At 39.0% G+C, this 12034-nt stretch overlaps 1 protein-coding gene across 6 annotated transcripts in view; it reads left to right on the top strand.

The window, feature by feature from the left end:
• The window catches only part of LOC109932714 (formin-binding protein 1), a 183920-nt gene that overhangs the window by 72860 nt on the left and 99026 nt on the right, over positions 1 to 12034 (top strand). For all 6 annotated transcript variants that reach the window (XM_048613504.1, XM_048613507.1, XM_048613509.1 and 3 more), the window contains exons 7-8: positions 7281 to 7409; positions 11149 to 11295. In XM_048613504.1, coding sequence (XP_048469461.1) covers positions 7281 to 7409; positions 11149 to 11295 — 276 coding nt within the window. The remainder of the gene's footprint in view (positions 1 to 7280; positions 7410 to 11148; positions 11296 to 12034) is intronic.

Below are 12034 nucleotides of genomic sequence, written 5' to 3'. Positions count from 1 at the left end.
GGGAAGAAGGGTCTAGGCCTGAAACGTCAGCCTTCCTGCTCCTCTGATGCTGCTTGGCCTGCTGCGTTCATCCAGCTGTACACCTTGTTGTCTCTTGGCTTTGAGCTGTTACAGGCGAAGGTTAGAAAAGGAAATATGGCTTTGTTATTCTTGCACCACTTTTACCAAAATGTCTCTATTTTTTCAAGAGGCAGGATAAGTTGAGAAAATGATTTAAAAGGTGTATAAAATTCTGGATTCTTCAATCAGATTTACAGAGTATGAAAGCAACGAAGTTATCACGAACCTTTATAAAATACAGGTTCACCATTAATTGGACTATTGTATCTAATTCTGAATACTACATGAAGAAGATATAACGTCTTTCTTCGCAAAGCAGAATGTCTCCAGTGATGAGGGTCTTCACTTATGTGGAGAGAATAGAGAAGCTGTGGCTGTTCTCCTTAGAGGCGAGAAAGTTGAGAGATTTGGTAAATGGGTTGATGAGCGGGTTGAGAACCAGAAGACACTGATTTAAGACGATTGGTAAAAGATGATGAATGTTGCAAAATTAGCATAATGATTTTTTTTTAGTGCAAGTAGTTCAGGGTTCAGGTGCATAATCTTTAAAATGTCATGAACAGATGCAGAAAATAATCAAGGAAGCCAATAGAATGTTGGCATTTATATATGTAGGACTGGAGTACAAGAATGCAGAAGTTATGCTGCAGTTATACAAAACCCTGGTTAGACCCCAATTGGAATATTGTGAGCAGATCTGGGCCCTACATCTTAGGAAGGATTATTGGCCTTGAAGGGAGGGCAGTATAGCTTTACAAGAATGATACCTGGACTTCAGGAGTTAAGTTATGAGGAGCGATTATACAAGTTTGGCCTGTTTGCTGCAGAATTTAGACGGTTAAGGGGTAATCTGATCAACATCTTCAAGATATTAACAGGACAAGACCTAGTATATAAAGATAAACTATTTCCACCATTTGGGGATTCTAGAGCGAGGGGACGTAGTCTGAGAATTAGGGCCATACCATTTAGTAGAATGTTAGGAAGCACTTTTGCGCACAAAGGATGGTGGGTCTTTGGAACTTTGTTCCACAAATGGCAGTGGATGCTGGATCAGTTGTTAATTTTAAATCTGAGATAAATTTTTAAGCAAAGATGTTTAGGGATATGGGCCAAAGCGAATATATGGAGGTCAACCACAGATCAGTAATGATCTCATTGAATGGAGGAACAGGTTTGATAGGCTGAATGGCCAAAGCCTGTTTCTGTGTTTCAGTGATCTGGAGTAAACTAGTGTAATGATTGCAGATTCTGTTGTGGCTTCAAAGGGGAATTTGATAATCTGAATAGAGAAAAGTTATAGAACAATGGGGAAAGAATGGAATTATGAGTTTCTCCTACAAAGAGGTGGCACAGACATGATTGGTTGAGTGGGATCCTTCTGTGTCATAACCATTCTTTGTATTTGATACAGTAGTTTTCTATAACTTTTCTATTCCCAGTATTTTTTTGGAATTTGCTCAACAAAACATAGGGTGACTAGCTGTTCATACTTGTGTCATTGAGAGCATGTCAATCAAATATGATGCTTGGTCCTTGCACACAAAACCCATGAAGTGATCTTCATAGTCTGGCTCGCCAATTTGAATATGCAATACATGCTGCTCAAGTTTTAACTGAAGAGAGAGTGCTGTTACATAAACATAAATGTAGTGTGTCGTGGTTCACAGGCATGGTGTCAAAGACTACAGACCCCAAACTTTAACTAATTCTGGTGCAGCAAATACAAACTGAACACAGGAATGTTCAGTATATTTGCTTAAAAGGATTGCTTCTTCAGAAATCAAAATTTGTGCAAGTGAATAGATGTATTACGCTTTCATTGTCACGCCGTGTATGTTAGATTCTAGGACATTGTTCAACATAAGTATTGGATTGAGGCCCAAGTATCACAGACACAGTTCATCATAGTCTTTACTGAAAGAAATTGACAAATTGACATTTGACAAAATTGATGATGTATAACATGTTAAATATATTAAAATATAAAACTCAATGTTCAAAAGTTAGATTTGGCATTTGTAAAAGCTAGAGATGTACTTTGAAAAATAATTTTGACAGGCTTTCATGTTGCACAATTTGAAAGGGTCAGTATACTTTGAATAAATTGGATTGTTGCTTTAAACCAACTAAATTGAATGAATTTCTATTGGTTTTCATAAAGAAATCAGCTTTTATTGAACTGCCTTCAGAGAGGTTTGTTTTAAACAAATTGAGTTCTAGTTAATCTGCTTCAGACATATACATTTTCATTCCCATCTTCGTTAGTTGGGCATTAGAAATTGCTCTTTCCTTCCATGTACTGGTAAACAGAATCATATTCTTCAGCAGGCTTTTAAAACTGACTTATGGTGGAACTTCCTGATCATTGGCTGTTTATGACTAGCAGCCATGTTGTCTCGAAAGCTTTGTTTTTTGTTCATTGTGGATTGTTTACTTGTCAAGCATTGTATTGCCATGTTAAAATGTTTTACTTGTGAATGTATAAACAGGCTGATATTTTGCATGTGGGAGGTTCTTTCATATTTTTCTCTTTAAGTAGAGGACTGTTCTAGTTTTATACAGTAAAAGGATATAACTTCTTTTATTTCAATTCCTGGGACATGAGCTTTCCTACCTTGGCCAACATTCACATCCCTAATTGCCCTTGAGAAGGTGGTGGTGGATTGTGTTTTGCCTCTTTAAACTGCTGAAGCCCTTGTGGATTGCCTTTAGGAACATAGGAACAGGAGTGGACCATTCAGCCCCTTGAACCTGCCCTGAAACTCAATAAGATCTTGGCTGATCTGTAGCTTAACTCCACATGCCTGCCTTGGGCCCATATCCCTTGATACCCCTGTATAATAAAATGTCTATCTATCTCAAATTTAAATTTAACAGATTACCCCTTTAAATGTTAACAGTTGAAGTAGCATTCACCGCCATTTGAAAAAGAGAGGAAAGAAGGTGTTCCGTGATTTTGATCCAGCGATGGTGAAGCAACAGTCAAATAGCTCCTAATCGTAATTTGGATGGTGGTATTTCATATATTTGTCGCCATTGGTAAAGGTAGAGGGTCTGCAGGATGCTGTCTAAGGAGCCTTGTGTGTTATTGAAGCATACATTGTAGATGGTACAAATTGCTGCCATTTTAGATGGTGGACAGACTCTGGGGAGTTGCAGTGAATTGCTTACTGTAGAAGTCCCGACTGCTGACTTATTACATTATTTATAAGGCTGGATTAGTTACATTTCTGCTCACTGATAAGCCCGGGTTGTTGATAGTGGGAGATTTGGCAATAGAAATGCTGTTGAATGTCACAAGTAGGTGGTTACTTCTGTCTTGTTAGAGTTGGTCATTGGCCAGTACATGTGTGGTGTCAATGTTACTTAGCTATTATCAGTCCAAACCTGAATGTTGTTCAGGTTTTGTTGCATTCGTGCATGGACTGCTTCAGTACTTGAATTGGAAATGGTATCAGAAATTGTATAATTGACCTTATTGTGGAGGTTATTGAAGCAGCTGAATGTGATCCAATTCATTTAAAGAATTTGGACTTTGGCTGGACTAGTATTTATTGCATATACCCTCAATTATCTTCGAGCAGATGATGATGAGCTGCCGTCTTGAACTGCTTCAGCTCATTTGGTGTATGTACACTTGTAAGGCTGTTAGGGAGGGAGTTCCCGAATTTTGGTACATCGGCAGTGAAGGAATGATGACATGCTTCCAGGTCAGGGTGGTGAGTGATTTAGAAGGGAAATTGCAGCTGATGGTGTTCCCTGCACCTCTTGTCCTTCTAAACAGTAGTGGTTGTGTGTTTGGACCATGCTGCTTAAGGAGGCTTGGTGAATTTCTGCAGTGCATTTTGTGGATGTAGTACCCAGTCAAGTGGGCTGCTTTGCCCTGGATGGTGTCAGACTTCTTGAGTGTTGTTGGAGCTGCACTCATCTAGGCAATTGGAGAGTATTTCATCACATTGCTACCTTGTAGAAGCGGTGGGACATGCTTTGTGGAGTGTTGGAACCCTCGCAAATTTTTCATTATTTTATTTGCAATTTTAAAATAATTTTTGGTTTGAAGCTGTGTACTGTGAACTGAATAGAACATTTGGACTGTGAGCAGCAGCTTTTTTTAAATTCATTTGTGGGATGTGGGTGTCGCTAGCTAGCCAACATTTCTTGCCCATCCCTAGTTGCCCTTGAGAAGGTGGTGATGAACTGCTTTCTTGAATCGTTGCAGTCCACCTGCTGTGGGTTGACCCACAATGCCATTAGGAAGGGAATTCCAGGATTTTGACCTGGCGATAGTGAAGGAATGGCAATATATTTCCAAGTCAGGATGGTGAGTGGCTAAGAGGGGAACTTGAAGGTGGTGGTGTTCCCATATGTCTGCTGCCCTTGTCCTCCAAGATGGAATTGGTCGTGGGGTTGGAAGGTGCTGTTTGAGGATCTTTGGTGAATTTCTGCAGTGCATCTTGTAGATAGTACTCACTGCTGCTACTGAGCATCAGTGATGTCGGGGGGCGGGGGCATGGATGCTTGCGGATGTAGTGCCAATCAAGCGGGCTGCTTTGTCCTAGATGGTGTCAAGCTTCTTGAGTGTTGTTGGAGCTGCACTCATCTAGGCAAGTAGGGAGTATTCCATCACACTCCTGACTTTTGCCTTATAGATGGTTGACAGGCTTTGAGGAGTCAGGAGGTGAGTTACTTGCTGCCGTAATCCTAGCCTCTGACCTGCTCTTCTAGCCAATGTATTTGTGTGATGTGTCCAGTTGAGTTTCCTCCATTACCCGTTGGTTTCAGTTTTGCTAGGGCTCCTTGATGTCAAGGGTTGTCACATTCACCTTACGTCTGGAATTCAGCTCTTTTGTCCATGTTTGAACCAAGGCTGTAATGTTTTGAGACACAAGTTGACTGGCCCGGGTCTGAAGAAGGGCCTAGGCCCGAAACGTCAGCTTTCCTGCTCCTCTGATGCTGCTTGGCCTGCTGTGTTCATCCAGCTCTACACCTTGTTATCTCAGATTCTCCAGTATCTGCAGTTCCTACTATCTCAGTAATACTAAGCCAGTGTTTACAAGTGGCATTGAAATCCCAACCCTAAATTTGTTCTTTGCCCTTGCTACTCTGCTTTGGATTGGTTTGCAATATTATGGGGTGATGATTAATTAGTTGGAGCAAGGCATTAAGTGGTAAGCTCCCGGAGGTTTTGTCACCCATATTTGACCTGGAGTCGGAAACAGGCCTGACTGAGTGAGGAAGGTGGATTTTCTTCCTAAAGAACCCAAATGACCCAATCTTCTTTTTATTCGTCCAGTAGATTTGTGCTTATAATTAAGAGACTTTTTATTCCAGATTCATTGAACTGCCTGAATTGAACTTCTCAGCTGCCATGGTCAGACTTAACCTAATGCCTTTTTAGATCATTAGTCCCGATTTCTGCGTTGCTAGTCCAGTAATATTACCACAAAGCTGTCCTGTCCAGTGAAGTTGCTTTTCTATTGGATATATATTTTAATGTGGTTTGAATACCTTAACTTTATTTCTGTGTTTGCTTTGGCTTGGCAGGAAAGTGTATTAAAAGCTTGAGGTTTGTAATTAATAAATTAGTTTTCTCCACAAGTCATCGGTATTTATTACAGTTTTATTGTGCTTTGGTGCTATGTATAGTAGTCTTTATATATTATTGGGACGTGACCATGATTGGCATTTATTGTCCATTTCTACTTGACAGTGAGAAGTTTTTAATACATCAGTTCCCATAGCCAATTAACGTTTCAGATGTGTCTTTTGGTTCCTCAACTTTTGATCGTGTCTTTTGTTGAGATATGTTTACATGAACAGTAGGAGCCGCCTTAATGTAAATAACCAGCTATCTTCTGTGAATTTAGACTCTGAGTGATGCCATGTTATTGGACTGTGTAGGGTATCACAACCAAGACCAATCCTTATTTTGCATGTTTTATGCACGTGCAGTTTCCAGCAACATTCACCAAATAATTAGATGGTAAATTACAACTGTCATTTTTAATCTCCTTTCTACTCTACAACATTGAGACTGATGATTATACTCCCACTGCCTGCCTCACTTAGATCAGCTCGCCAAGCAGAGGACAGGGGGCCAAACAGCTAGGTTTTACCATTGACACCTTATGCTAAATGTATCTATCAAAGAAATCCACTGAATGAAAATGGCCTTTTATCTGCAGAACTCACAAATAAACAAGTCAAAGGGATTGAAAATCTGCATTTCTGCTAAAATGTGCAGCACAGGTACCAGTTGCAATGCAATCTGTCTTCCCTGTGGTAATTGTTAAGAAAATAACCTCAATTGTAATAAGTGACAACATGATCTTTTTCCGTTGTTTAAATTCCAGCATAATAAATTGAGCTCATTTTGGTTAACGTATTGTTTTCAGAATATATTGGTTTTCTCAGATTGCTAACAGACATTACCAGAAAGACCTATCGCTGTAGAATGTTGCCTTATCCACAGATATTTATTCATAAAATGCCTATGTAAATTTAGGGAGTGCAAATTCCTAATGCAATATGGCACCATGATCCATCTGTGCATCCACCTGTGATGTCACACCATTGCCTGTTTTCTGCCTATGTAAGCTTTTAACTCAGTAGTTTCAACTCATTAATTGATTTCAAGGCAAACTGACTTTTGACAGATTATCCTCCAGAAACACAGATGCTCAACAAATAAGAAACTGGAAAACGTTGCCCTTGCACAAACAATAAAAATATAATCACAAATAATTGCTGATTGGGGTTCACTGTTTTTACTTCCTGCTCTTTTTTTTTTTAGCTTTGCAACAAAAGTTAAGAATCTGTTATTACCTTGCACAAACAGCAAACACTTTACCACCTCTAAAACTGAAAACATCCAAAAAAGACTCCAGGGAGGTGTAATCAAAAATATATGAACGTTGAGCCAAAGTTGGAGCTATTCTGTGTGCATGTAGCATTGGCTACAAACACAGCTGAAATTTATTTATATTTACAGTCCTACATTTGATTTCAGGTTTGCCACCACTCCTGCATTTCTGAATGCAGACTTTTTGTTTGTCTTTCTTGCATCCTACATTTTCTGGCTTGTACAAAATATATTTGATAATTATTCACTGAGAAATGAAATCGCCCTATTTTTAATCAAAATGACTAAATGGTTGGTATTGATTTCAGGTAAAGCATTATTGATCAATCCATTGATTGTGAGTGTTTCTGAACAGGCTCGGCAACAGGCCCATACCCGACATCAGATGGCATCAGATAGCAAGAATGAATATTCCAGTGTCCTGCAGAACTTTAATAAGGAACAGCATGAACATTATTTCACAAACATACCGAACATATTCCAGGTAAATTAGAAATTGGTTGCTTTATTATTATTGTAAAGGTGCAATTCTTGTAAATGTCAAAGGTCATTGTCACTTTTTTTTCATTCACAGGATGTAGGCATGCATTTGCTGCCCATCCCTAATTGCCCTAGTGCAGGTAGGGAACTTCACTCTGAACCACCTTCTATCCATGTGGTTTAGATATACCTATAGTGTTGTCGAAAAGGAATTTTCAGGGTTTTAACCCAACAGCAGTGAATAATAGTAATTTAAGTAGAAATATAGAAAATAGGAGCAGGAGTTGGTCATTTGGACCTTCTGAAACTGCTCCAACATTCATGATGATCATGGCTGATCATCCAGCTCATTAGCCTGTTACCACATTTCCACCATATTCTTTGATCCCTTTAGCACCAAGTGCTATATGCAACTCCTTTTGAAATTGTACGATAATTTGGCCTTGATCGTTTTCTGTGGTAGCGAATTCCATGGGCTCACTATTCTGGGTGAAGAGATTTCTCCATCTCAGTCTTAAATGAAAATGATCTAAAGTATCCTTATACTGTGTGACCAAGTTAGTTCCAAATCAAGATGGTATGTAGCTTGGAGGGGAACTGCATATGTTCCTGCTCCCATGCTTCTGCTGCCCTTGTTATTCCAGGTAATAGAGGTCATGGGTTTAGGAGCTACTTTTGAAAGAGGCTTGGTAAGTTGCTCCAGTTCATTTTGGAGATGGTACTCACTGCTGTCGCTATTCTTCAGTGACTGAGGTAGTGAATTTTTGAGGTTGTCACTGGGGTGCAAGCCAAGTGGGTTGATTTGTCCTGGAAGCTTCTCGAGAGTTGATGGAGCTGCTCTCATTCCGTCAATCTCCTGACTTGCACTTTGTAGATGCTGGTCAGAAATTAGTAGGTCATTTACCTACTGTAAAACTCCCAGCCTCTGACCTGTGCATGTGGCCACAGCATTTATATGGCCTGTTCAGTCTGGTCAGTGTCAAACTCTAGGTTTTTGGTAGTGGATAATTCAAGGATGATCATGCCATTGAATGTCAGTAGGAGATTTTTAGATTTTCCCTTGTTGGAAACAGTCACTGCCTGGCACTTGTGTACTGTGTATGGTATCTGTCACTTGTCAAGTCAAGCTAAATGTTGTCCAGATTTTCCTGAAAACTAGCATGGACTGCCTAATTGAGCACTTGAGCAAATGAGTTTGAAAATCTGTGTACATAATTTTATAGAGCAATGTCATTGAATAACTATGTATTTGCAAGACCTGAATTTCTGTCTGGGAGTTGGGGATTCGGTGTAGTTGTTGAACTGAATTGGGAGATATCCTGGCGTTGTAAATCCAACCTTAACTGTGTCTGCCTGAAGCTCAGGTTTACAGTCCAGGGAGTGGGTATATTAAAAATTAGGGCAGACGAGTCGAGATTCCCATGACCCCTCAAGGCTGGCATATACCCTGCAAGGCTGTCATAACCCTACACAACTTTCATGCCTATCTATTACCCTGTACCCACCCCAAGGCCCTTTGTAGTTCAAAAGCCAACTTAGTGCCAATTCATGCCTTCTACCCACACCCTTTGCCTTTGCATCTGTTATGCCAACTCGCCTAGTATCCTTCATGGGCAAAACTCTGGACCCGTTCAAAAAATGAGATAATATTCTATTAAATAAAGCTCAAAGAATCTGATGCAGAATTCCTGAATAAGATACTCCTCATTTAAAAAAAAACTATTTTGTATATTAACATTCCTTCAAATACATAATGCCTTCAAATAACAAATGTTTCATTCAAGTGCATAATTCATTCTTACAACAGTAATGGAATTTTTAAGCCTGCTTCAAAGAACCAAACTAACTTTGAAATGGCAAGCAGATTGCAGTAATAATGGTTACTTGCAAAACTGAGCTGCACTAATTTGGTAATGAAAACCATGAGATAGTATGAAGTTGTAAGCAGTTTTTGTTTTAACACTCCAGTAATGTTTTCGATTTTTAAAGGTCAGGAATTTTAACTTGGCTCTTTTGACAGATCCCCTTGACAGATGCTTTTGACAATCTTGATAGCAGACTTTGATAGTTTTATTGATGGTTTCAATGAGCTGTGCACTTTTTGTACACAATTATTCTGACATTTTAACAATTCCAAATTCCTCCTCCATAGGTGTTGCAGGATCATTTGCAAACTCCACTTTTCCACCTTTTGCTCATAACCCTTTATTTTCAGACAAATTTTATATCTCAATGACCCAGCCTTGAAAGCCCTCAATGGGCAAACATTCCACAGATTTGTTACCGTCTGTGAGAAGAAATTGATCCTCATATCTGTCTTAAATATGCGACCCCTTATTCTGAAATTATGCCCAGTGGTCTTGGACGCTCCCACAAGGATAGACAACCTTTCCACATCTACCCTGTCAATTCCCTGAAGAATCTTGCATGTTTCAGTAAGACTGCCTCTCATTCTTCTAAATTCCAAAAAGTACAGGCCCACCTATTTAACTTCTCGTAAAATAGTCCCTCTATTCATACCAACCAAGTGAACTGCCTCTGGGCTGCCTCGAATATATCTTTCCTCAGATAAGGGACCCAAAACTGTTCACAGTATTCCACCTGTGGCCTTGTATAGATTTAGAAAAGCCTCCTTATTTTTATATTCCGTTCACTTTGAAATAAAGGCCAACAATACATTTGCCTTCCCTATTACTTGCTAAACTTTATGCTAGCTTTTTATGCAAAAGGACTCCAAAATCTCCTTGGTGTAACTTTTCTGCAGTCTTTCTCCATTTAAATAATATTCAGCTCCTCTATTTTTCCTGTAAAATGCATAATCTCACATTTTCCCATATTATTCCACTTGCCAAGTTTTTTCCCCAATCACTTAATCTGCCTCTTTCCTCTGCAAACCTTTTGTCATCCTCACCACTTACTTTCCACCTTTTCTGTGTCATGCAAAAACTTGGCTGTAGTACATTTGCTTTCTTCATCCAAATGAATATATTGTTAACAGGTCTACTCTGCACGATTCAGGATTCATACTCTTCTACTGCTAAAATCCAAGTTGAGAGGAGGCAGCTGCTGATGTAAATGGCTGGCTGCCTTCATGAAATGCGCTTGTGCAAAATCTGAGCTGCATAATTCCTGACACCACGAAAGAGGAAAGCGCCTTGGTTAGGGCAAGACTTCTAGTTTGCAGTTGGCCTGCTAGATTTACCAAGGCACCCTATCATGATGAAAATCCAAGCCAAAACAGTTACCTCTTTCATCCTTGGGGCGAGGAAACCTGGGATTGGAGTCAGTGTTAGTTTAAGTGACAAATCTTCTGTTACTAATGGCTTCAGTAGTTAGATCATTGCATCACAGCTACCTGATGCTTTCCTTCAAAATCCCATTCAAATTTCGATACACAATTAATGTAGATTGTCAAGAGAAAACTGCTGACTGTAATTACAGCAGATGGATAATAGAATATTTGTCATGATCTTTAGCACTTGTATATTTTTGTAAAATTACAGTAGCGCTGGTTTGCCTTCTAGGTTTTTAAATTATTGAATCAGATTACAGTTAGATCAAATTTCTGATGAGGATTTTGGTATAATTCAAGATACAATATCTGCTGATCAGAGAACAGAACTAGACAACCAAGCAATGACAAAGCACACAAATACTCTGACTCTTCCTTGGGACGCTGCATGGAGTTTTAGTTTCCCATGCCTTAAATATCAAAAATTCAACAATAAACTTGTTGCTTTCAGAAAATTCAAGACCTGGATGAAAGACGAATAGTCAAAATTGGTGAATCAATGAAGACCTTTTCAGAGGTTGACAGACAAGTCATACCCATCATTGGAAAGTGTCTCGATGGAATCACAAAAGCAGCTGAATCTATTGATGAAAAACATGTAAGTCTATGCACAATGATTGTATAAATCTAACATGCTGATTTTGTTTCCTTTCGTGCTTTTTGGATTGTATATTATATTTTGGTTTAATGAAAGTCATGAGCTTCATCAAAAAACCTAATAACCATAAAGATCAGAACAAAATATCTGAATTAGTGACAAAGGCCTTGGTGATAAAAAATACAAGACTTCAAAAGATTAAAAACAGAACTTTTTTTTTTTTTAAATTCTGCGTGAAACTCAAGATTTGGATAATTGTAAGCTGAATAGGTTTTGCTGCCTCAGTGAAATTAACTGAGGTCCTCGAATATCGTACCGCTTTGTGACATAACCCTATTTTGTGTTTAATCTACAGTTCAAAATAGTGCATTCCAGTTAGTTGTATGAACAATAAATGTGTCTGATCGACTAATTTGTTCTTTCATATTGAATAACTTCTCACTTGGGGTTAAAATTATAATCCATATTGCAACCAATTACATTAATTTGCTACTACAGTATCCCTATTCATTGGACACTCTAGTACCAATTGCATGCACCATCCCAAAACATGAGTCCTGATGTTTCTCCTGTTTCTGAGTCCCTTGTCCTACCCCTCCTTGTAACCATTACAGCTTCTGTCAGGTACCTTTTACGTATGCTTTGGCTCTTGTAGAATGGAAGAGTGCAGCATAGAAGGAGGTCAACTCGGTCATTGAGTCTGCAACAATTCTCTTACGGAAAAATCCAGTCTGTCTTG

This window comes from Rhincodon typus, chromosome 28, assembly GCF_021869965.1.
Source record: "Rhincodon typus isolate 14 chromosome 28, sRhiTyp1.1, whole genome shotgun sequence".
NCBI lineage: Eukaryota > Metazoa > Chordata > Chondrichthyes > Orectolobiformes > Rhincodontidae > Rhincodon > Rhincodon typus.
This window is presented reverse-complemented; position numbering and strand designations above follow the sequence as displayed.